This window comes from Schistocerca piceifrons, chromosome 3, assembly GCF_021461385.2.
Source record: "Schistocerca piceifrons isolate TAMUIC-IGC-003096 chromosome 3, iqSchPice1.1, whole genome shotgun sequence".
In the NCBI taxonomy this organism is placed as follows: domain Eukaryota; kingdom Metazoa; phylum Arthropoda; class Insecta; order Orthoptera; family Acrididae; genus Schistocerca; species Schistocerca piceifrons.
In genome coordinates, this window is record NC_060140.1 from 872,691,598 (window position 1) to 872,719,377 (window position 27,780).

Genomic DNA, 27,780 nt, shown 5'->3' on the forward strand with positions numbered 1-27,780 from the left:
CCATAGTGCAGTAGGAATGACTACTCTGGGAGAGATGTCTTCCATGGACAACAGCAAAGCACTGTCAAAAACAGAGATGTGACGCCATAAAGAAAAATAGTTGCACAGGAGGTCCAAAGCTGAACCTGGTGGTTTATCTGGCCAGTCCTATTGAACTAACTGAACCACTTGGCAGAGAATGGGGACAGCAACAATGGTAGCTGCTATGTGTGAGCTCATAATTGGGAAACTCTTGACTGCAGCCTGTGTTTCTATACCAAGATGGAAGCAATCAAAATCAGGATCAGGACCCATGGAAAGGCAATACAAGGCATCCACATTGGCATGTTTAGATGTAGGTTGGAAACGAATTTCACATTTGTAGCATGACAAGAACAGGGCCCAGCATTGTATGTGGTGTGTTGCCTTGTCAAGTAAGAAAGTGTGGGGGCTAAACACAGAAACCAAGGTTCTATAGTCAGTAGTAAGGTAAAACTTGGAGCCATAAAAAACATAAAATTTCTGGAGACCACAGACTATGGCAAGGGCCTCTTTTACCACATGAGAGTAATGCTGCTGGGTTGATCAGAGTTGCCGGCATATTGGTACACCGGGACTGCATTGAGGCTGTACTGTGAGGTGTCAGTCACCAAAACTATGTGCTAGTCTGGTGAGAATATAACTAAACAAAGGACCAAGAATAGTTTTGATTTGAACATTTGAAAAGCGTGCATGCAATGGGTGGGCCAATACTGCCACTCCTGGGAGGAATTTGCGGAAGTACATTGTCTTCCCTAGGAAAGCCTGAAGCTCCTTCATGGATGAGGGGAGAGGTATACATAAAACAGTAGCAATGTGTTCTAGCAGAGTCTGAACCCCATCCTGTGAGACTTCAAATGCTAAATAAACAATAGAAGTTAAACTGAGATTTCACAAGGTAACACCATAAACCTGCAGACTGTAAGGCAGAAAACAAAGTGTGCAAATTTTTTAAGTGATCAGCCAGGGAGGAGCCCATGACAAAAATATCATCCAAATAATTAATGCAACCCAAGACAGGCATAGTCAATTGCTCTAAAAATCATTGGTAAATACCAAGGGCACTAGCCACATATTGACAGGGACCAAAAGGAGTATTCAGAACCAGAACTTGCTGAGAGTCTTCAACCAAAGGAACCTGCAGATAAGCTTCAAACAAATCAATTTTAGAAAAATACTATCAACCCAATATTTTCACCAACAGTTCCTACTGGCCTGGTTGAGAATATGTATCCACAATCAACAGCACATTGAGAGTAGTACTGAAGTCTCCACATAAGTGAAGTTTCTCCAACAGCTTCCAAGCTACAACTAGCAGAAATGACCATTCATTAGCCATAACAGGCTGCTTTCACTTGCTCTTTCAGGATGACAGGAATAGGACACACATGACAAAAATGAGGCCGATCTGTGGATTTCAAAGAAATATGAGCAGAAAAATTTGAAGAATGCCCTATACCTGCCAAAAAAAGTCTGAAAACTCCTCACGTATAGTTTCCAATTGCAAATACTATATCTGATCAGACACAAGGTACACTGTGTCAGTGACAGAAAATTCAAATCCCTGAAATGTATCCATTCTGAGCAAATTCTGAACCCTAGCGTCAGCAAAACCACCAAAAATGTAATGGAATGAACCACTGACTTGTAAGAGGCAGATGCTGTAACTCATCCCAACAGTGCAATGTTCTGACCAGCTTCCATGTGACTAGTGCCAACGGTGGCAAGACTAAACTCACTTAGGTTTGAGAATTCAATAATGACACTGCAGCATCTGTGTCAGCCTGGAGTTAGAGCACTTGGAGAAACACACTTAACTCAATAAACAACTTGGGAGAAAAAAAATCAAAAGCATTGGAGTCACACAGTTTACGTCCATGTCCATATCCTGCACAACCTTTGGCAAGTAACACACGGAGGTGGTGTGGCCTTCCTTCTGGCAAGCATTACAAGAAGCCCTGGGCTTAAGGCATGCTGAACATTCTTGCTGGACAAAACAGGAAGCATAAAAGAAAACAGAGAATGCTGGCCCTGGCATTGTGGTGCTCACGACTGCTTGGGACAACCTTTGTCTGCTCAGGCCCACATGTCTACCACTGCCTCTGACACTTCCTTTTGCAAGATAACTGTCATCCTAGTGGCCGCATCTTGTGACACTACTGCCACATCACCCCATGATTCAATTTGCTCACCCACTGTCTGAAAAACTTCAAAAGCTGGTGCTATTTGCAAAACTTCTGCCAAAGAGGGGGGTTCACAGAGTAAAGCCTTTTGTGACACTGCCTTGTATGGAGCTAAACAGATAATGCATCACACATCATAGAGTATGCATAAGAGTCATTAAGGGCATCAATTATGAATTGACACTTACAGCTAAGGCCATGAAGTTCAGTCGCTGAAGCCCTGTATGACTGACTTGGCTTGTTGTGGCTTCAGTAGAATTCAACTCACACCAGTATAATGGGCATTCATTTGCAATGGTAGATGGACAATAAACTGCACTTGTGATCAAAAGTAAGAGCTACCGGTTCTTGTAAATGGACAAGCTGACACATTAACTGATACATCTTAGGTGGAATACATGAGAGGAATAATGCTTTGCACAAATTTGAGTCTGTCTCACCAAAAGCCAAAATTGCTGTCTAAGTCTCTTTTCATAATCTATCCAGTCCTCAGCTGAATTATCAAACAGAAGAAAACTGGATGCATAGACTAGTGGAACAGTACATTGTCTGTTAGCGGAAGCTGACAAAGTGGTCACTGCCAAAGTAAGCTGTTCAATCAAGGCCAGTAGCATGATGTCTATTATGATTTAACCTGAAGAAAATATACTTAAATAACGCACACACAGAAACTGTCAATTGTGTAGTAACCAAGTAAGACATGAAACTGATCCAAGTAACACAAATATGACTTTTTTCATAAACCTCTGAACAATAATGGAAATAAGCTTCTCATGACTTCACATGCAACAAGACAAAAGAATCACACAGAAGGTGCCACATAAGTGATACACATAACAGTTGATGTGGATGCTACATACTAAAATAACATAGTGAAGATGAGCCAGAGCCATTTGACACACATATAGGTGTGAGTCACTGTGCACACTTCCAACAGTTGGCCTCTAGTGGGCAGCCCATTCTGATACAGATGGCAGTTGATTTAAGCACATACACATAGTAACACTACACTCAGTGCACGCTCTAGTAGCAGGAGTCAGTAAATACAATTTCTGTCCCTTTTGTCCTAATTGTCACAGGTTTTTTCTAAACTTTTTAAAAGTCCATTTTTAATTTAAAAAAACCTTTAAATTAATATTTATTAATACAAAGCTACATGAGACAGAAGATTTAATATTATAGCTTCATAGTTAATTTTCTACGAATTTTAAGCTGAGTCACCCATTACACATAATCTTTCAGTTATACAATCAGTTACTATCTGTTTCTACACAAACAATCTTTATTCTTTGAAAAATAATCAAATTGATGACATAATTACTATCACTAAACACACACTTCGAAGTTAAAGATTTCCTAAGATAATGCACAACTGTCAGAAATCAAATGTAGTAAATGCTCATGAATGACTCAAAGATTTATTTTTGCAGAATTTATTCAACATTATTTGTGTAATCCCTGATGCAATGCATTTTTTTAACAGATGGTCATGATGGAAATGGCTCAGCAATTATTTCTTCACTCAGAACGTTTGATCGGGAAGAGAAGCGAGAATACTTGGTCCCAATGCTAGTTATTGATTCTGGCTATCCTCCACTTACTGGTACAGCCACAGTCAAAATTACAATTGGAGATGTCAATGATAATTTGATGAAACCAGGAAAAAAGACTGTACTGGTTTACAAGCATCAGGTAAGGTGCATTAATGACATATTTGTTTAATAATGGCCTTTGCTTCATTTTAAATCATATACTTTGTGCAGATTTGTGATAAGCTAGTCTTCCCTACATATGAGTATACATGAAACTATTAGACTTGCTGAAATAGCAATAAGTAACACAAAAGTTAAAATGTGAGCTGCAACTTTTTTTTTTTCCAAATACTGTAAGTCTCTTGCATACTCCAAAGCTCTAAATTAATTTTGCTTTTTCATTAAACATCTTCCCCTACTTTCTATCCACTTTTTCCTCAAAGAAAATAGACACTCAGAGAAAAAACTTGTCAGATCCTTCTTTTGGTGCCTCTGTCTCATTTGTTGTTGTTGTTGTTGTTGTGGTCTTCAGTCCAGAGACTGATCTGATGCAGCTCTCCATGCTACCCTATCCTGTGCAAACTTCTTCATCTCGAAGTACCTACTGCAACCTACATCTTTCTGAATCTGCTTAGTGTATTCATCTCTTGGTCTTCCTCTATGATTTATACCCTCTATGCTGTACTCCAATACTAAATTGGTGATCCCTTGGTGCCTCAGAACACTTCCTACCAACCGATCTCTTCTTCTAGTCAGGTTGTGAAACAAATTCCTCTTCTCCCCAGTTCTATTCAGTACCTTCTCACTAGTTATGTGATCTACCCATCTAATCCTCAGAATTCTTCTGTAGCACCACATTTCGAAAACCTCTACTCTCTTCTTGTCTAAACTATTTATTATTGTCCATGTTTCACTTCCATACATGGCTACACTCCATACAAATACTTTCAGAAAAGACTTCCTGTCACTTAAATATATACTCGATATTAATAAATTTCTCTTCTTCAGAAGCGCTTTCTTTGCCATTGCCAGTCTACATTTTATATCCTCTCTACTTCAGCCATCATCAGTTATTTTGCTCCCCAAATAGCAAAACTCATCTATTACTTTAAGTGTCTCATTTCCTAATCTAATTCCCTCAGCATCACCTGCTTTAATTTGACTACATTCCATTGTCCTTGATGTTCATCTTTTATCCTCCTGTCTCATTTAAAACTATAATAGTACATTTTGTTTATCACTGTCCATTGACTTTTATGAATAAAAAAAATGCTACTAGTCACATGTTTTGTGGACTGCGAACACTAGATAAGTTGCTTCTTAGATTGTAGTAAGTTACCACTTTCACCAATGTAGCACAAATATTATTGTGGTATTTCTTTGTCTTATTTTCTCTGCACAGTATTTGTTGATTTTTGTCATCTCCACATAAAAGTTGTCCGCCCTCCCCCTCCCCCCAGCTATTCAGTTTACTTTTTCCTTTAACACTGTAACAACACACATTTCTGGAGCTTTCTGCAGTAAACATCCACAGTTTTTTTGATGTTGCTGAATAAAGTTTCTGTTTATGTGCAAATACTAGCTACTTTTGGCATTAATCCACATTTGTTTTTATTGTAGCTCAGTAGTATATTCATCGTACTTTACAATTTAGGTACATAATATAAAGGGCATGCTTTAGTATAACACTCTTACATTGGTTATTTGTAGATTTTCATACACATATTAGAATGTGTTAATATATTTCCACACTGATATAAAGGATCAAACTCCAGAAACAGATATTGGAAGGATACACATAGAAGATCCTGACGATTGGGACCTACCTGATAAGAAATTCTACTGGGCAAAATATCAGCATCACCAAATATTTAAAGTTGATGAAGATACGGGGATGGTGACCATGAGATCAAATACACCAGAGGGAAAGTGAGTTCAGCATTGCACTGAAAATAAATCTAACCATGTATATTCATTAAAAGATCTTTTTACCCGGTTTCTGGCACACATTTCAAAGTTATTCGTGTTAATTTCAGATACACTCTGATGTTCAGAGTGTCAGATCGAAGGCATTCACAGCATAATGTCTCAGCGATTATGATTGTCACAGTAAAGAATTTGCCACATAGTTCTGTCAGAAACTCAGGATCAATGCAAATTTCTGGAGTATCTGCTGAAGACTTCATTAGAGAGTGGCAATACATGGTAAGTTAATAAGCCAAGTGTGCTAACTACTGATGCCTCATACACATGTTAAATGCAATCTGCAATGATTTGCTTTTCTTTCTAAGTAGGGTACACAGATGAGTAAGGCTCAACATCTTACAAACGTATTGGCAGAAATACTCAGCACTGATGAAATAAATGTGGAAATATTTAGCATTAGGCAACAAGGAAAACAGCCACCTCTGCTAGATATTTTCTTTTCTGTCAATGATCCAAAGCTTCACAGGCGTGAAACAATAACTGGACTCCTACAAGTGCACAAAGAAGAGGTATGTTTTCATTGATCATGCATACACTCATGGGCAGTTGAATCAGAGGTAGTAGGATGACCATGGTGGCTCACTATTGCTTTCAGTGTCTCTTGGAATCATATAAAAATATGTTACCATGATGTTCTGGATGAAAGCAGTTGCTACACAGTGCTGATAAGTGTCTCTGATACAATTGCTCATGAGTGTAAATACATCTACATTTTATCATAACACAGTTTGAGAAATTGCCTCCAGATCCAACTCAAAAGTTTTACTTCCAGTAATATTCCCCCTTATGATTTTCAAAGACTTGAGTCAGGCCTGAAGATGTATTCAGAAAGCCTACTGGTTGATGTAACTGCTCATGAAAAACCAGGAAATTTGGGTTGTATCCAGTCTGGCTCAAATATTTAATTGTCCCATCATATACAATAAATTACTAGTTCACAGTCTGAATAGCCCACACTAATATCATTTCATGTCACTGCTTATTCATTGATTTTGTCCTTACAGATCCATTCATTTCAATGCATTTAATTCAGTTCAGATAGATTTCTTCCTGGTAGAACAAGGTAAGGTAGAATGCTGAGAAATGTGATGACATAAAATACACGTATATAAGAAACAAATCCCCCCCCCCATGAATCATGGACCTTGCCATTGATGGGGAGGCTTGCGTGCCTCAACGATACAGATAGCCGTACCGTAGGTGCAATCACAATGGAGGGGTATCTGTTGAGAGACCAGACAAATGTGTGGTTCCTGAAGAGGGACAGCAGCTTTTTCAGTAGTTGCAGGGGCAACAGTCTGGATGATTGACTGATATGGCCTTGTAACACTAACCAAGGGGAAACTACGGCCGTAATTTTTCCTGAGGGCATGCAGCTTTACTGTATGATTAAATGATGATGGCATCCTCTTGGGTTAAATATTCCAGAGGTAAAATAGTCCCCCATTTGGATCTCCGGGCAGGGACTACTCAAGAGGACGTCATTATCAGGAGAAAGAAAACTGGCGTTCTACGGCTCGGAGTGTGGAATGTCAGATCCCTTAATCGGGCAGGTAGGTTAGAAAATTTAAAAAGGGAAATGGATAGGTTAAAGTTAAATATAGTGGTAATTAGTGAAGTTCGGTGGCAGGAAGAACAAGACTTCTGCTCAGGTGAATACAGGGTTATAAATACAAAATCAAATAGGGGTAATGCAGGAGTAGGTTTAATATTGAATAAAAAATAGGAGTGCGGGCAAGCTACTACAAACAGCATAGTGAACACATTATTGTGGCCAATTTAGACACGAAGCCCGCGCCTACTACAGTAGTACAAGTTTATGTGCCAACTAGCTCTGCAGATGATGAAGAAATTGAAGAAATTATTCAGGTAGTGAAGGGAGACGAAAATTTAATAGTCATGGGTGACTGGAATTCAACAGTAGGAAAACGAAGAGAAGGAAACATAGTAGGAGAATATGGATTAGGGCTAAGAAATGAAAGAGGAATCGGACTGGTAGAATCTTTCACAGAGCATAACTTAATCATAGCTAACACTTGGTTCAAGAATCATGAAAGAAGGTTGTATACATGGAAGAACCCTGGAGATACTAGAAGGTTTCAGATAGATTATATAATGGTAAGACAAAGATTTAGGAACCAGGTTTTAAATTGTAAGACATTTCCAGGGGCAGATGTGGACTCTGACCACAATCTATTGGTTATAACTGTAGATTAAAACTGAAGAAACTGCAAAAAGGTGGGAATTTAAGGAGATGGGACCTGGGTAACTGAAAGAACCAGAGGTTGAACACAGTTTCAGGGAGAACATAAGGGAACAATTGACAGGAATGTGGGAAAGAAATACAATAGAAGAAGAATGGGTAGCTTCGAGGAATGAAATAGTGAGGGCAGCAGAGGATCAAGTAGGCAAAAAGACAAGGGCTAGTAGAAATCCTTGGGTAACAGAAGAAATATTGAATTTAATTGATGAAAGGAGAAAATATAAAAATGCAGTTAATGAAGCAGGTAAAAAGGAATACAAACATCTCAAAAATTAGATCGACAGGAAGTGCAAAATGGCTAAGCAGGGATGGCTAGAGGACAAATGTAAGGATGTAGAGGCTTATCTCACTAGGGGTAAGATAGATACTGCCTACAGGAAAATTAAAGAGACCTTTGGAGATAATAGAACGACTTGTATGAATATCAAGAGCTCAGATGGAAACCCAGTTCTAAGCAAAGAATGGAAAGCAGAAAGGTGGTTGGAGTACATAGAGGGTCTATACAAGGGTGATGTACTTGAGGACAATATTATGAAAATGGAAGAGGATGTAGATGAAGATGAAATGGGAGATACGATACTCCATGAAGAGTTTGATAGAGCACTGAAAGACCTGAGTCGAAACAAGGCCCCGGGAGTAGACAGCATTCCATTAGAACTACTGACGGCCTGACAAAACTCTACCATCTGGTGAGCAGGATGTATGAGACAGGCGAAATACCCTCAGACTTCAAGAAGAATATAATAATTCCAATCCCAAAGAAAGCAGGTGCTGACAGATGTGAAAATTACCGAACTATCAGTTTAATAAGTCACAGCTGCAAAATATTAACGCGAATTCTTTACAGACAAATGGAAAAACTGGTAGAAGCCGACCTTGGGGAAGATAAGTTTGGATTCCGTAGAAATGTTGGAACACTTGAGGCAATACTGACCCTACGACTTATCTTAGAAGAAAGATTAAGGAAAGGCAAACCTACATTTCTAGCATTTGTAGACTTAGAGAAAGCTTTTGACAATGTTGACTGGAATACCATCTTTCAAATTCTGAAGGTGGCAGGGGTAAAATACAGGGAGCAAAGGCTATTTACAATTTGTACAGAAAGCAGATGGCAGTTATAAGAGTCGAGGGACATGAAAGGGAAGCAGTGGTTGGGAACGGAGTGAGACAGGGTTGTAGCCTCTCCCCGATACTATTCAATCTGTATATTGAGCAAGCAGTAAAGGAAACAAAAGAAAAGTTCAGAGTAGGTATTAAAATCCATGGAGAAGAAATAAAAACTTTGAGGTTCACTGATGACATTGTAATTCTGTCAGAGACAGCAAAGGACTTGCAAGAGAAGTTGAACAGAATGGACAGTGTCTTGAAAGGAGGGTATAGGATGAACATCAACAAAAGCAAAACAAGGATAATGGACTGTAGTTGAATTAAGTTGGGGATTGGATTAGGAAATGAGACACTTAAAGTAGCAAAGGAGTTTTGCTATTTGGGGAGCAAAATAACTGATGATGGTCGAAGTAGAAAGGATATGAAATGTAGACTGGCAATGGCAAGGAAAGCGTTTCTGAAGAAGAGAAATTTGTTAACATTGAGCATTGATTTAAGTGTCAGGAAGTCGTTTCTGAAAGTATTTGCATGGAGTGTAGCCATGTATGGAAGTGAAACATGGATGATAAATAGTTTGGACAAGAAGAGAATAGAAGCTTTCGAAATGTGGTGCTACAGAAGAATGCTGAAGATTAGATGGGTAGATCACATAACTAATGAGGAGGTATTGAATAAAATTGGGGAGAAGAGAAGTTTGTGGCACAACTTGACAAGAAGAAGGGACTGGTTGGTAGGACATGTTCAGAGGCATCAAGGGATCACAAATTTAGCATTGGAGAGCAGCGTGGAGGGTAAAAATCGTAGAGAGAGACCAAGAGATGAGTACACAAAGCAGATTCAGAAGGATGTAGGCTGCAGTAGGTACTGGGAGATGAAGGAGTTTGTACAGGATAGAGTAGCAAGGAGAGCTGCATCAAACCAGTCTCAGGACTGAAGACCACAACAATAACAACAAGAAACAAATGGTATAAGAACATGCATGTGGCTTGGTAAAAGTTAAAATATGACAAAATACAACAGTAACAGAGTAGTATGTATCAAGTAGCAGTACAACTGTAATGAATTCAACTAGCAAGCTTAGAGGTAGAAAATTCAGTTCATATCAGTTGGCTGTGGGGGCCTATGCCTTTACTGGCTGTGACTACCATTTGCCCATAAACAAGTACTGTATCTGAAATTGAATGCATGATGTCATCTGTGTCTGCAGTAGTCAGTGTCAAAGAGGACATAGATGGCAAAGTAACTGCTTTCAATTTTTTTCTGCTCTTTATACAATCCTTTTTAAACCTCACTAAGAGGAATAGAACACCAACCTACAAAAACATCAAACATCTGTTCTGCAGTACTATGACAAATGAGAAAAATTTTGTTATCTACTGATCTGCAAACATCTCCAGGTCCAGAGCTAGAAGTTTTTTTTTTCAGAATGACACTCACATTAAAATCAGAATACTTCTTATATTAGCAAAACTGCATTGTTACTACCTTGAGAGCAGCTTAAAAACACTTAAAACATATCATCACAATTCCTCTTTGCATTCTGAGCAGGGCTTATCAACTGCAGCTACTACTGAATAATAAGAGCTACAAATAGAATTTATGAAATTATCTCAAGTTATTTTGTTAATGTTCACTTGGATGAAAAGAAATTTAACAAAGCATATAATGGAAATTGCACATTTTACCATGACTGTTGTGGTGATAGCCTAGTTAATCTTATCATAAACATAACTGAACTAGAACTAAACGGGTCACATATCTTTTATTTTCATTTTTAGCTGGGAGTAACTACTCTCATAAAAAAGTCAGTGCTTTAAAATTTTGTTCATGTAACTGTTATGTAGAAGGCCCTCCTAGATACTTGGGAGTTGTGAGAGTTTCCAGTGGCTGATCACCAGTGTTGGGACTACAGTCATGCTATCTTTGATTCTGAAGTAGAACTGCAATCCATAACAAGCTGACTGTTTCACAAGTATTTCAAAAATTATAAATACTCTCAACCAGGAGTGTAAAAAAGCCTCATAATCATTACACAGCTTACAGTCAATCATTGCTGATGAAATCAGAATAAGGACTAAGACTCAATGAAACTGCTGATAATTAATGATTTCACTATTATAACATATCTGTCTCATGATTCTTCATCCAAACTCATCGAACTCTCAAGCATGACTCTGCTCACTATTAGTTAAAAATTAAACAAATTATTATTTGTATCTTCAGTGCCTAAGATTTAAGACTGCTCAGAAGAATGTTGTTTGCGCAGTCAATGGCTATAATTACACAAGATTTCAGATTGTAATATTTCATCATTTAAGTATTTTATTATATGGTAGTCAAACTGACAGGTCGTATTGCCCATGAAAATAGCCCTCTCTTACTGACTAACAATCTTAGTGGCTTCTTAAATTTATTGACACCATCACTTTTGCTCGTTGTGTAATTTACAAGTCCTATAGAGCTCTGTGAGTTAACATTTCTTGTTTTTATCCAAAAGTGTGCTATGAAATGGTATTTTGACATACCTCACTTTTAAGAAAGAATTTTTTTACTAAATTCACTGTAATATATGGATGATAGGGATTTCATCTGCATCTACATCTACATGGATACTCTGCAAATCACATTTAAGTGTCTGGCAGGTGGTTCATCGAACCACCTTCACAATAATTCTCTATTATTCCAGTCTTATAAAGCACACAGAAAAAATGAAAACCTATATCTTTCCATGCAAGCTCTGATTTCCTATATTTTATTATGATCATTTCTCCTTATGTAGGTCAGCATCAACAAAATATTTTTGCATTTGGAGGAGAAAGTTGGTGATCAAAATTTCAAGAGAATATTCTGCTACAATGGAAAATGACTTTGCTTTGATGATGTCCACCCATAATCCTGTACCATTTCAGAGACACTCTCTCCCCTATTTCATGATAATACAAAACATGCTGACCTTCTTTGAATTTTCTCAATATACTCCATCAGTCCTACCTGCTAAGGATCCTGAGACTTTTATCTGCTTTTTTGAATAGGTTAATTTTTTGTTTATTTTTGGATGAATTGGGAGTTAAATATTTAATCTCACTGTGACAGCCCTGTGTTCACTAATCCCTGTATCTGTTTTGATGCTTGTTATCAGCATCTCTGTCATCACTCTTTTCATTTCATATCATGTATCTCAATTTCATATAAATCCCTTGTAGCAGTATAAGCCACATTTCTTCACTGGCTCCATTTCCCCAGTGATGTTATCTCCACATATAGTACTGGAGAAATTTTGGTAGTAGTGTTTGGAAATCAGAAAATCACAGGTGGGCATTTCCAGGACAATGAAAGTTCAAATCAGCAAACCTGGCTTCAAGTCCCCAGTTTGACATAACTTTTCAGATCTCAGAAGATATTGCAGAGGTCAAGGTGTGGCCCTCATGGTGGTGGGTGGATCAACTGTGGGCAAGACAGGGTGGAATGCCATTTCCGCACCTGGACATGGGTTGCAGAGGTGGTGATGGCTGGGGACAAACACGAGACCACCAGTAAAACATCCCTGATTAAGAAAGTCCTTTGTCTACAATGGGTATAAAGATGGAATCAAAGCTGACAAGAAGGTTGTTGTCCTCTGTGATCTAGTCAGCCATGGTCATGCAGCATGTCAGCATCAGCAGTCTGCCTGTCAGTCTGTTGCACATGCTGTTGGCAGCACATGCTGGTGGTGGCAGCTGTTGGTGTTAGTGCAGCCATGGGGTCCTGACAGAGACAGCTCCTGTTTGATCACTTCATGACTGAAGCTTACAATGCATTTTTTAAACTGCAGTGCCAGACACGACTGAAGATGACAGAACTTGCCCACTCTTGGTATTGAACAGCAGCAGTGTACCTGGGCAGCTAGTTAGCCCAGGATCAAACCCACATCACCAAGGAAGTGGCTGTCAGTAGAAAGTAGTCACCCAGCAGGTGATCTACCAGTCCAAAAGTGCTAAATTGTCTGCATACACGCTCAGGCACAGGCCTGCAGCTAAAGGTGACAAAGCCTGTCAGTAGTAGCTGACTGCTTCAGCTTGAACTGCAAGTGGTCTTCATCTTGTAGTTATTGGCTGGCATGGACTGCATTGCTCAGCATTCTGTACACACCTGGATATTGCTGTGCACAATAAATGTCAGAGAATGAGGGTCTCATTTGGGTGATATATTTGTGAGCAAGCTGGCTAGAGTTCCTCCAATGGCAACACCCACACCACAGAAACTGTTACATGATGGAGCAGCCGGGCATTGCTGTTGGGCCATGACAACTTCATTTGTCCTGGTTTTCCTGTCTAGTTGGCTCCTTCAGAAGTCCTGCCAGAGCTGTGAGATGTTGCAACTTTGGCTCTTGTTGTTGGCTACTGTATTCTACAGTGTCAGCTTACCGAATTAATGTTCTTCCATCCTGACTGCACTCTTTTGCTGAATAGTAGCAGCTGTTCTGGCTTACATGTGCTTCTCCCTCTATAAAGTCATTCTGCTGACTGGTGCAGGAACAGTTCATCATCTCTGGCAAACATTCAAAGAATTTTTCATTGTACAAAAATGTGCAGTAAGAATAAGTGCAGCATTCACCCAAGAATTTCCAGCTGTAAATCATGACATAAATGTTAATTGAAACTGCTAATTATAGACTTCATTTTCTGTAACTACATGAGAAGTTTTGTAAATAATAGCAGTTTTTGAGCAGGTAGCAACACTTTTATGGTGATGAATACTTATCTTGATAGGATTTGAGGGTGATGTTCATGGTTGTTCATGTATCTGCAGATGTCTTAGGTTCATTACATTTTCTGATTATAATGCTTTCTTTAGCTATTATCCTATTTTTACCTTCTAAATAAAAATTCCAACACAGATATTCATATAATTTTCTTCATTTACTAGTTCCAAACACCTCACAAAGAACTAAATATGAGTTAGTACTAATAGTAACTAATGGTGGGTCTTGCCCACTCGTTTCATATAGGGTGCCTAAAGGAAGCTGCGTTCTCAGAATGCTATACAACAATTCAAGCTAATAAGATTAGTAGTTTTATTTCAATAAAGCAGGTTGACAATACTTAACTTGAATGTACAAAGGTGACACAAGCAATGGGTGACATACAACATAAATTCAAGTTGTTGCTATACATAATGTTCAAACAAGCAATGGATACAGATCACTACAATCAGATATCGTAGCACTCTCTGCCAGGCCATGCTAATACTCTGCAAATCATGTCCACTAATGTCCACTGAGGCTGATAGGAGTGGCACTTATATTCACTTCTTTCAGAGGTTGGGCCTGGAGCGGCACGGTCCTTGTCAGCGGGCTACTGGCTGACACTTCCTCACCACCTTCTCTGGTCTTGCATTCTTCATCTTCATTCCGGCACTTGTGGTTATGCCATAACATGCCTCCCCACCCTCCCCCCCCCCCCACCCCACAAAGTGATGGACTGTCATCATGAGGGATACAGGAGCGTGGGCGCAACGTCAGGTTGGAAGCTGTGGCTGCAGGGAATGTCAAGCTTCCGTCCGTACCCCGCCATCCGACCTGCGCTCTGGCGGAAATATCCCTTGGGAAAATGACCAGAATGGTACATGTCCACCTCCTGCTGCCATGAACCAGAGGACGAAGGTGGCAATGGCTGCAGTGTGGGTGGATCCAACTCCATCAGTAGGATGAGAGGAGATGGCAGAGGCAAAGGCTTCATCTCCATGGGGTTGTCCTGTGGTGTCCTGATGACACCTTCTGGCAGCTGCTGTGGCCACGCTGTCCTCTGGGCCCATGAATCTGGGGGAAGAGAGACTGAAAGATCATTGTGTACATGACAGAGGCAAAGTTGATTTTGATGGCGGTGCTGCAAACCATCTGGACCTGAAAGAAGAAACATGCAAACCCCAAGTCCACAGATGATCTCACCTTGTGCCAACCATCTGCTGCCACTAAAAACCCCGTAAAAGACAATAACATGTGGCACAAAGCGATACTTACAGCCTTCCTTCAGTGCTGGGTGCTGAGGAGGGTGGAGCAGGTGGAGCAGCATCTGATGGTGGCAGCTGTGAAGCAATTCCACCAGTGATGGTTCATCTTGTGGATGAAAATGATATGAGGTGAGAAACAGTTGCAGTGCTTGATCCCTGCTGTGTGCAGAGTGAAGTTTGGCCATCTGCTGCTTAAATGTTCTGACAAAACGTCCACTTCTCCGTTTGACTGTGGATGGAATAGTGCACTAGTTAGATGCTGCATTCCATTGTGTTCACAGAATGTTTCAAATTCATTTGAAATGAACTGAGATTCATTGTCTGACACTATTACTTCAGGTAAACCTTCTAGGCAAAAAATCAATGACATCAACTGAATTGTGCTATGTGTTGTTGTTAAATTCATTGGCACAGCAAAAGGAAACTTGCTGTATGAGTCAACCACAATCAACCAATGGGTGGTCCAAAAAGGCCTGCAAAGTCTATGTGCACACGTTGCCATGGTGATTGTGACTTAGGCCAAGCGGAGAATTTTTGTGGTGGAGTGGACTGATTTTCCACACAGGCATCTGTTCTATTTGGGCATCCATACCCTGCCAAGTACGGTGTCAATATGCTAATTGTTTCATACAAACAATCCCCCAGTGTCCTTGCTGAAGTGACCGCAACACTTCTTTTTAGAAAACTTTAGGGATTAACACACGTGACTGTCTGTTGTTATTTTGAATCAGAATCACACCTTTCTATACTGCAAGGCTATGCCAATGGGCAAAGTATCGGCGCACTACAGAGTTTTTTATGCTATGCAAGGAATTAGGCCAAGACGTCCAAATGTGTATTAGCAAAATGTTCAAATCTGAATCAGTTTCCGTGACTTGTGCAATTTTCTTACAGTTTAAAGGAAAAGACTGAAGTAATTCAGAATCCTGAGCATTGATGTGACAACAAGATGAGTCAGAAATGTGAAAGTCTGTGTCAGGGCCAATCAGAAGACATGAAAGTGTGTCTGCACTACCATGTTGAGCTGTCAGATGATACACAATCTCATACTGGTATTGAGAAAACAACAAAGCCCATCTTTACAGTTTTTGGGCAGTTCATACAGGAACTGATTTTGTCAGATGAAAGAAGGGCTGCTAAGGTGTGTGATCTGCTAAGTAGAATTTTCTGTCATACAAATAGTGGTGAAATTTGGTGACACCATACACAATAGCCAAAGCCTCTTTTTCAATTTGTGAGTAGTTACACTGAGCTTTCGACAACACTTTTGATGCGAAAGCAGTAGCTCTGTCTTTATCACAATTCTGTGCAAAAGCACTCCACTGATTCCATAAGAGGAAACATCAACTTGCAATACATCTGGTTTGTCAGGATAAAAGTGAACCAAGCATCGATCACTGAGCAATGCACCTGTAATTTTTTGAAAAGTTACTTGGCACTCATCTGTCCAAACAAAGGGGACATTCTTGTGATGCAAGTGTTGCAATGAGGCTGCGATTTGTGCAGCATTAGTGTGAACTGAATGTAATAGTTCATTTTCCCTAAAACTGACTGCAATTCTGTGATACTGCAAGGAACTGGCAAATCTCATATGGCTAACAAATGTGAATGAAGAGGACTTGACTGTTTATGACATGACCAAGATACTGCAACTCAGGTTTTAATAGGTCACACTTGTCCAGTCTACTCTTTCGTCCTGCCTCAGACAACACTTGAAACAAAGCATGCAAATTTGCATTACGTTCTTCAGGTGTACGACCTGCTATGACTATGTTGTCCAAATAATATGAACAGTTTGGCACATGTGCGGTTAGCTGTTCCAAATACCATTGAAAAATGGTGGGTGTGGAAGCACTGCCAAAAGGCAAATGGAAATATCTAAACAATCCCAGTTGAGTATTAATTACACACACTTTTTAAGATTCTTTATCGAGCGGTATCTGAAGATATGCATCGCGCAAATCAATTTTAGAAAAGTAGCGTCCAGTGCCTAATCTGTTCATGAGCTCCTCCAAGCATGGCAATTGATAAGTATCAATGACAGTTTGTGGTTTGGCTTTAGATTTAAATTCAACACAGAGGTGAATGCGACCTGAACGTTTGGGGAGCAAAACCAGTGGACTTGACTAGCTGATATAGGTGCAATAACTCCACTAGTTTGAAATTCTTTATGTTCAGCAGCAACTGTGTCCTGTTATGCAATGGGAACAGTTAAGGCCTGGCAAAATTTCAGCTGAGCATTCATTGTCTTTCAGCATAATATATGCAACAAAATTGTTAGCTATGCCTAAACCTCCAGAAAAGAGTTCTGGGAAGTCTTTTAGCAACCCAGTTACTCTGTCCTTTGTATTGAATGCAGACACTGACAATACATTGTCCTGAATGTTTAAAAAAAAACCAAATGAATCAAGACCAAATATTTTCTCACACTCATGTGATTGTAGCACTGTAAAAGTCACTGTTTGTGTATGTGAGCGGTACATGGCACTCAACCCTCCAAATAGCTGGCTGCCTAGATGTATAAGCTGATAAGGCACCAGAATCATACTGATCTAGTATTTGCACTATCTGCTGAAATGATGAATCAGACTGTTTCAAAATTTGTTCTCTGAGTTTGACATCAGGTACATAGTACACGATCACATCACACAACATAACATCTGAACATAAGGCACTGCAAGCACATTTGAATTTGCATTTCCTTGTCATGCCCTGAAAATCTGTTACCCACTCATGATAAGTTTGTTCTGGCCGTTTTTTGCAATTGAAGAATTGATACCTAGCTGCTACCACATTCACTTGCTGTTCATAATAGTTTGTTAGTGAGTGTCACCATGTCATAAGCAAGTTCACTCGAGTGGTGTTAGGAAAGAGTTTTTGAATTAATCTGAACACTGCTCTTCCTACCGTTGATAACAGATAGTGAAGTTTCATGTACCTGGGACATTGTGAGCCAGCATATGGGCATCAAACTAGTGCAGCCACTTGAGCTATTCCTTGTCTTGTTCGCCAAACTGTTGAAAAGGTGGTATAGCAGCTATTGTAGGGTGTGCTTGTTCCCTAGGGCACACAGCGTTGGCGAGTAGCTGCTGCGCCGTGTTGAGCAGTGTAGATATTTGCTGCATCTGAAACTGAAACATCTGCTTTAGCTGTGAGACATCTAATGCTTGCATCTGCAGTGCCTGAACAGGGGGTGGGACAGGTGGGAGGAGGGGTGGGGGCTTGTTGGAAGACACAGATGCAACAAAAAGACAAAAATATATACAAAGAAATATTCTGCAACACCCACCTGAAAACACTGATTAGCAAAAAGGACAAGAAACTGTTAAAGCAATGAAGCACACCTGCAAAGTAAAGACAAGAGAGAATTAAGGTGCCAGCAAAAAACACAAAAAAGTCAGACCATCAGGCACAGGGTTGGTTTGTAACACCACGTCACCAATTGTTGGGTCTTGCCCACTTGTTTCGTATAGGGTGCCTAAAGGAAGCTGCATTTGTCAGAATGCTTTACAGCAATTCAAGCAAATGAAATTAGTAGTTCATTTCAATAAAGGAGGATGACAATACTTAACTTGAATGCACAAAGGTGTCTCAAGCGATGGACGACATACAACATAAATCCAAGTTCTTGTTATACTCAATCTTCAAACAAGCAATGGATATGGATCAGATATTGTAGCACTCTCTGCCAGGCCATGCTAATACTCTGCAAATCCTGTCCACTAATGACCACTGGGCTGATAGGAGTGGCGCTTATATTCACTTCTTGCAGAGGTTGCTCCTGGCGCACGGTCCTTGTCAGTGGGTTATTGGCTGATGTTTCCTATTGTTATAACAAGTATGTCATGTAATTTACAGTGGAGAAAATATTATACGAAGATATTATTTATTGCAGTATGCTCAGCAGAATAAAATAAATATATTTTACATAATATTTTGGCAAAATATAGATCTTCCAATGTTAAATTTTGTAATATGAATATTTTTAACCATTAAAAAACAAAGATGATGTGACTTACCAAATGAAAGTGCTGGCAGGTCGACAGACACACAAACAAACACAAACATACACACAAAATTCAAGCTTTCGCAACAAACTGTTGCCTCATCAGGAAAGAGGGAAGGAGAGGGGAAGACGAAAGGAAGTGGGTTTTAAAGGAGAGGGTAAGGAGTCATTCCAATCCCGGGAGCGGAAAGACTTACCTTAGGGGGAAAAAAGGACAGGTATACACTCGCACACACGCACATATCCATCCACACATACAGACACAAGCAGACATATTTAAAGACGACATACAAATATGTCTGCTTGTGTCTGTATGTGTGGATGGATATGTGCGTGTGTGCGAGTGTATACCTGTCCTTTTTTCCCCCTAAGGTAAGTCTTTCCGCTCCCGGGATTGGAATGACTCCTTACCCTCTCCTTTAAAACCCACTTCCTTTCGTCTTCCCCTCTCCTTCCCTCTTTCCTGATGAGGCAACAGTTTGTTGCGAAAGCTTGAATTTTGTGTGTATGTTTGTGTTTGTTTGTGTGTCTGTCGACCTGCCAGCACTTTCATTTGGTAAGTCACATCATCTTTGTTTTTAGATATATATTTCCTACGTGGAATGTTTCCCTCTATTATAACCATATCATTAATTTGAACCCAACAATTACGTTTGTTATTGTCGCTGTTGCATCTCGAAATCTTTCCTGTCGTCTTATTTTCTCTTTATTTTCTCTTTCTGCGTTTACCAGTAGTCTCACTTTCTATTCACCTTCCCTTTTTACCGTAATACAAATTTATCCCGCCTATTTATCCCGCCTATATATACTCTATAATACGTAACCCACTTCCAAACCATAACCAAAAAATTTTTATTTTGCGCTTTCAACAATACCGCTAACCGTTTCTAGTTCAATAACAGCTGCCTTCACGTATTAAATAACCATTTCGGCTAGTTCTAATAACTTTTACTTTATTTCCACTTCCGTTTTTCGTACATCACTGATCATTTTTAGCCGCTCTCCACAGGTTTTAACGTCATTATTTACAATTGTTAGCCCCATTTTCGTAATCTTTCACCACAACACCACGCCTTTTAATACATTTACACGTTTTTTCGAAATTTTCCCGAATTTCTCCGTCCTTTAACGTGTTTTAGCGGCAACACAACCACCTAACCTTCATGCACATCGCTGTCTACCAACCCAAGTTCACCACAGGATCAACTTAACCAACACTTGGTCTTTAAATATGTCTGCTTGTGTCTGTATGTGTGGATGGATATGTGCGTGTGTGCGAGTGTATACCTGTCCTTTTTTCCCCCTAAGGTAAGTCTTTCCGCTCCCGGGATTGGAATGACTCCTTACCCTCTCCTTTAAAACCCACTTCCTTTCGTCTTCCCCTCTCCTTCCCTCTTTCCTGATGAGGCAACAGTTTGTTGCGAAAGCTTGAATTTTGTGTGTATGTTTGTGTTTGTTTGTGTGTCTGTCGACCTGCCAGCACTTTCATTTGGTAAGTCACATCATCTTTGTTTTTAGATATATATTTCCTACGTGGAATGTTTCCCTCTATTATAACCATATTTTTAACCATTAATATTCACAATACATAAGTTTTCATTAAAACAAATTAATATTTTACTTCCCTACAACAGTCATAACTCCAATCTCAAATCTTCATTATTTTATACAAAATGCACTGTTCCAGTTCATTTTGAAAACTAGTAATTAAAACTTGTTTACATCATGAACAAAAATTTTCATCATTTAGTAGATTAGTATTGAGCTAATACCCTTTAACGTTGGTTACTACTCTTGATAACATTATACAACAATAGGTGTAAGATGAAAATTAAAATGTGGTCTTAAAAAAAATTTTATGTAATGAAATTACCAATGTACCAGTATCTTGTAGTATACTGAAAATGATGTGTTGTGTACTACTATTGAGGAATCTCTGTTACATTATGTGGTTCGAAAGGGATATTGATTGCCACTGCCTAGCTCAGACAAAGGTAAATAATGCTGCTAACAAAATCTTTGATCATTTACCAAATGTAATGAAATATCTAGTAGGTAGCTAGTAAATTTTAAAGCAAACTGATAAAATTTCTACTGGGCAGTTCCTTTGTTCTATAGAACACTATTTATTCGAAAGATTTCAACTAATGTAGAACAAAAGAATTACAGATTTATTTCTGTAATTGTACTACATTTTCAACTGTTATATAAAAGACAATCACTAAACATGATGTTACTAAAATGGAAGATGATAAAATGAGTGCTGAATCGTAAATTTTCCAACATGGCTTTAGCAAAGACAATCATAATATGGTTCCTAAATCTGCTTGTCACACAAATGAGTGAAAGGCAAATCCATAAACATGTAAGTTTACAACAGAAAAAAAACAGCCTAACATATTCTGTAGAGAAAAGTCACTCTATCTGACAGACTGATTAGAATTTTTATTAGATATGTAAAAGAACTGGTATCTCTTAACAACAGTCATTTTAGGTCACTGAAACAAAGGAGTGCTCAATGTGATGGAAAAAGGTGAAGGTAGTCCAATTTTTTAAGAATGTTTACAGAAGCAATGCCCAGAATTTGGGACTTGTTTTACTGCCTTTGATTCCACCAGCACCAATCAAGTGAACATCAGATTTTTCTTTTCATTCATAAAGCTCCAGTACAGTTCTGCACTGTTTACTAGCAAACAAAATACACACTTACAGAATACTGGAACAGATATGTGATTCACTCAAGACTTCCTAGCCAACAGAACTAGTGTGTTATCTCTTAGGAGAATGACAATCAGTAGCATTGTGTATATCATGAGCAAGTGTGGTGGTGCCATTATTGTTCATGATATATAAATAGTCTGGCAGATGATGTTTCTAGCTCTCAGAAGATGAAGATGGGTCAGCCTACAAGAAGGGGACATCATGACAATGCACATGCAGATGATAATCAGAAAATTAGAGTTGATCCTAAGTATACATTAATGTAATGCAAGCAAATATAAAAATAAATCCATGATTGCTTGACTGCAGTCTTAGCATTGGTGGTCAGTGGAATCCTTCGCAACTCCCATGTATGTAGGAGCATATTTCCAGGACAGTTTATGGGAGAATGGCCATATATAACTAGACATGGAAAAGCAGGTTCTAGGCTGAGATTTAACAGAAAAATCCCAAGGAAACACATATCACCCACAAAGAAGGTCATTGACAAAAGCTTTATTTGACCAGTTCTTGAGAACTGTCCAGTTTGTACCATTAATCAAACATAGTTAAAAGAAAAGAAAGAAAATTTACAAAATAAAAGTGCAGTTCAACTACTTCCTTGGTTAGTGCTGAAATGCTCATTCACTCAGGTAGTAATATTACAAGAAAAGTTTTGTGCATTGTGGTGAGCCCCCTCTGAGATCTCTGTTCCAAAACAAATGAATAGACAAATTACTTCCTCCAATTAATATATCAAATAGTGACTACAGTGACAGAATTACAAAAATTTGAATCTACACAGAAGAGTAAGAATAAGTTTTCTCTGAGGTGATTCATGATTTTCAAACACATATCTTTCAAGACCCTATTGCAAATTGACGTTATTGATGTGGTTCTGTAATTCAGAGATTTACCCCTATTTCCTTTCTTTGGTACTGGTGTGATTGGTGAAACTCTCCAGTCTTTAGTTCCATTGAGCAAGCAGTTGTATATAATTGCTAAGTAAGAAGCTATTGTACCAGCATACTCTGAAAGTAATCTGACTGGTATACAACCTGGACCAGAAGCCTTGCCTTTATTCATTTATTATTAGTCTTGTAGATCATACATTTTGTACAGTAAAGCACATCATGATATAGGACAAGTCAGTTAAAAATTATGGTAGGATAGTGGTGGTGCTGGTACATACTTCGTATAGCAAAATACATATATGAGATACAGACAAAAACATAATGCTATAAGAAATAATAGTGTAAATTATCTTACTAAACTGAAATACAAGTGAATAACAAATGAAAATTTACACGACTAAGAAATAATCCATATGTTTTGCATAGCTATCATTGCCAAGAATATCAGTACAGATGGGTCCCCACTGGAGATTATATTAGTATTACTAAGTTTTGTGCACCTAGTGCACACACAGATAAAAATTACATGCTGTACAGTATAGTTAAAACAAAATCCAGCTTGTTACAAGTAATTAAAATTTTGTTTCAAGAAATTCACATACGGAAACAGAAACACTGACTTAGTAATGATTCCTTTAATTTACTCATTTTTTGATTTTTGCTTTTTTTGTTTTATGGGAGCTCATTGTATATTTTAACACCCTTACACTTAACCCTATTAGCATATAATTTTGTGTTGTGTGCTAAAATTTGACTGGGTTTTCCTCTGGTGTCATGTGTGTGGCAGTCTACATTTCTGTGGAGGGATTCCAAGTGCTGTACTGTAAAACAAGCCAATTCCATTATAAGGAGGCATATCAGTGGCAGGATTTTCAACTGTTTAAGCAGTGGTTTACAGTGCTCATTTTTTTTTTTTTTTTTTTTTTTTTTAAGTCGTTATTCTTACCACTTGTTTTTGTAGTTTGAATATTATGAGAGATTCCCCAGATGATCAGGACATACATCAAGACAGATGTGAATGGTACATCAGTTTCAAAGTATCTACACTAGCTGTGTTTTTTAATGATCTTAATAAATAACAGATTTTGTTAAGCTTTTGTGACAATGCCTCAATATATGGTTTCAAATTTAGAGTGTTACTGGTAGTAAGTCCAAGAAATTTGGTGTCCTGTCTATTTGTAATTGAAGGGAGTCAGATTTTTTCTTGTGTGGAAGTTCATAGTTACATTTTTCTGTGTATTTACGAGTAGCTATTTGCTTCAAACCAAGGTTTTAATTGACAATTAGTTTGATTGACATCATCTTGCAATATGTCACCTCTACTTGTTATCAAAATATTTGTGCCATCAGCATGCAAGAAGGAGCTGGCATTTGGTATGTGATCTGGGAGGTCATTAATGAACGAAAAGGACAGGGCCAAGAACAGACCTCTGATGCACATCATTTTTGATATGTAGTGTATCTGACCTACAATACCCGGAAGTCTTAGAATTTCTTATTTCTACATATTGCTTTCTTTCACTGAGGTAGCTACAGAACCAACTGTGGGCTACACCTCTAATCCCATACTGCTGGAGTTTTGCAAGGAGCAGCTTGTGGTCAACCATATCAAATATGTTGGACTGATCAAGAAATATATCAATAGCAGGTTGTTTATGGTCAAAAAAGCTTGAGTACTTTTGCAAAAATGCTTACAGAACATGTGTGGTGGACCTGTTTTTTCTGAAATCCATATTGGGAAGATGAGATTATGTTGCTAGAAATTAAAAATATTTCTCATCTTATTGGCACACAGTATTCAAAGATTTTTGAGAAAGCAGACAGTATGGCAAGTGGCCTACAGTTTGCTATGTCATTTTTCTCTTCCTTCTTATAGAGAGGTATAATTCTAGCATGTTTTATCTGGTTTGGAAATGTTCTCTCTAGAAGTGACGATTTATAATACATACATCAAAAAAATTTTTGCATCACCCTGGTTCCCAGAACACCTTAAGATAGATGTTGACAGTGGATATTGTATCACAGACACAGTCCCTTTGACTGTTCTGATATGTCACTAAAAACCCACCCAAAGATGTAAACAACCATGCATGAGCAGCACCTATTAGATGGAGGGGGTCTGACAGCCTATCATTTCCAGTCATTCCACCAGGAAGGAGGTACATGGCTGTAGTTCAACCACATCTAGATGATCAGTACTGCAGTTCAGTCATGTCTACATTTTTACTTTGTGCCAGGAAGGGCTCTCAACAAGGGAAGTGTCCAGCTGTCTCGGAGTGAACAAAAGCAATGTTGTTCGGACATGGAGGAGATGCAGAGACACAGGAACTGCTGATGACATGCCTCACTCAGGCTTCCCAACAGCTACTCCTGCAGTGGATGACTGCTACTTGCAGATTATGGCTCAGAGGAACCCTCACAGCAACGCCACCATGTTGAATAATGCTTTTTGTGCAGCCACAGGACGTTATGTTACGACTCAAACTGCGCACAATAGGCTGCATGATGCACAACTTCAATCCTGACGTCCATGGTGAGGTCCATTTTTGCAACCACAAAACCAGATGGGCCCAACAACATGCCAAATGGAATGCTCAGGATTGGCATCATGTTCTCTTCAGTGATGAGTGTCGCATATGCCTTCAACCAGACAATCGTCAGAGACATGTTTGGAGGCAACCCGGTCAGGCTGAATGCCTTAGACACATTGTCCAGTGAGTGCAGCAAGATGGAGGTTCCCTGTTTTTGGGGTGGAATTATGTGGGGCCAACATACACCACTGATGATTATGGAAGGCGCTGTAACGACTGTACAATATGTCAATACCATCCTCCAACCGATAGTGCAACCTTATCAGCCGCATATTGGCGAAGCATTCGTCTTCATCGATGACAATTTGTGCTCCCATTGTGTATATCTTGTGAATGACTTCCTTCAGGATAACCACATAGCTCGACTAGAGTGGCCAGCATGTTCTCCAGACATGAACCCTATTGTACATGCCTGGGATGGATTGAAAAGGGCTGTTTATGGACGACGTGACCCACCAACCACTCTGAGGGACCTACACTGAACTATTTAGGAGTGGGACAATCTGGACCGACAGTGCCTTGATGAACTTGTGGATAATATGCCATGGTGAATACAGGCATGCATCAATGCAAGAGGACATGCTACTGGGTATTAGAGGTACCAGTGTGTACATCAATTTGGACCACCACCTCTGAAGGTCTCATTGTATGGTGGTACAACATACAATGTGTGATTTTTATTAGCAATAAAAAGGGCAGAAATGATGTTTATGTTGATCTTGTTATAACGTCAAGTTTAACACACATATTTCTGAATGACACAACACATATAAGTCACAGAGTAAGATGACAAGTAAGACGTGTGTACACGTTAGCATTCGAATGAGCACTGAGTCCCAGTCTAGCAGCCGCTGCTCGGCTGGCCGCTTAGGTGGTGCAGCTGCTGCATCGCTGGCAGACAGCGCCGCACATAGAGGACGCGCGTAATTGTGTGGCGGCACTTTGAATGATTGGTGAGTCACAACACTTTTCCCCCTTTGAAATTGTTGCACTGGTCTTGATAGAGGTGTCCTGGAGATGGCTAACGTCCATAGGCATTGTTTGACTCTCTGTAAAGTCTCGAGGAGGAGGCTTCCCGTACGGACGGAAGTGTCCCCGATGATAACAGGTCGAGATGACAGGAGACATGGGGTTCGAATCTGCTGGGGCCCCATGCACCAATCTGCCCATTGCGGCAAGTCCAGTTGATATGACAGGAGACATGGGCGATGTGTCGGCGTCCGTTGGAGGAGGAGGGGAGTAGATTTGCTCTGACAGAGGATGGTCATCCGGTTCCTGCATGGGCACGTCTCCTGGTGGTGTCCGTTCTTGTGCTACCATCGCGATGACGGTGAGAGGGCTGCGTTGTGAGTATTGAGAGATGCCAAGATCCCGAGCGTCAGGTAGAGCCAAAGGTGGTGTAGTGGCATTCGGAACAGGTGTTGCTGGCACACAAGGCCGAAGCTGGTCCGAATGACGCACTGCAACACCCATGTCCGTCTGGATTTCATACAGGCGTCTGCCACGGTGTCTTAAGATGCGGCCCGGGTTCGATTCTGGCCGCCTGCCATATCCCCGTACCCAGACAAGGTCGTCGGCGGTGAACCAGCCAAGTGAAGGCACCCGCGGCTGGGAGGTGGAAGGCCGCAGAAGATGAAGTAGCATGCGGGCTGTCGGCCATGTAAGAGTTCAGCCGGGCTGTGGTCACCCATGGGGGTGAAACGGTAAGACGCCAGAAACTGGAGAAGCGCATCATCAGCAGCAGAAGAAGTCAGAAGTTTCCGCATATGAGCCTTAAATGTGCGGACCAGTCGTTCAGCCTCACCGTTGGATTGTGGATGGAACAGCGGGACCGTGACATGCATAACACTGAGACGAGCACAAAAATCCGCAAATTCGGAAGAGGCAAATTGCGGACCATTATCAGTAACAAGATTAGAGGGGAGGCCTTCCAAAGAAAAAATGCGGGCGAGAGCACTGGTGGTTGCCGCGGAGGTAGGTGACGTGCAACGGACAATGAAAGGAAAGTAAGAGTAGGCGTCAATCACAAGGAGCCAATAAGTACCTAAAAAGGGTCCCGCAAAGTCAGCATGAATGTGCTCCCAGGGCTTCTCAGGTGAAGGCCACGGTGACAAAGATGACTTCGGGGCAGCGGCCTGTGATGCACAAGGGCCGCAGGCAGCGACCATGTGTGCTATTTCAGAGTCAATGCCAGGCCAGTACACATGACGGTGCACCAGAGATTTTGTGCGAGACACACCCCAGTGCCATTGGTGAAGGAGGCGCAAGACCGAAGCACGCAAAGACGCAGGTACCACAACACGCGGCGAAGCATTGTCAGTAGAGAGGAGGATAACACCATCCCTAGCTGTGAGGCGGTAGCGCAAAGTGTAGTAGTTTCGCAACGGATCAGAAGTCTTAGCGGACGGGCGATCTGGCCAGCCCTTCTGAATACAGCGTAAAACCCGGGAGAGGGTAGGGTCAGAAACCGTAGCAGCCGCCAGCCTGTCCCC

At 40.0% G+C, this 27,780-nt stretch overlaps 1 protein-coding gene across 1 annotated transcript in view; it reads left to right on the plus strand.

Annotated features, from left to right (window-relative positions):
- Nucleotides 1-27,780, plus strand: part of LOC124789138 (putative neural-cadherin 2) — a 137,230-nt gene that overhangs the window by 19,300 nt on the left and 90,150 nt on the right. The window contains exon 2 of the mRNA XM_047256431.1: nt 3,685-3,893. Coding sequence (XP_047112387.1) covers nt 3,685-3,893 — 209 coding nt within the window. The remainder of the gene's footprint in view (nt 1-3,684; nt 3,894-27,780) is intronic.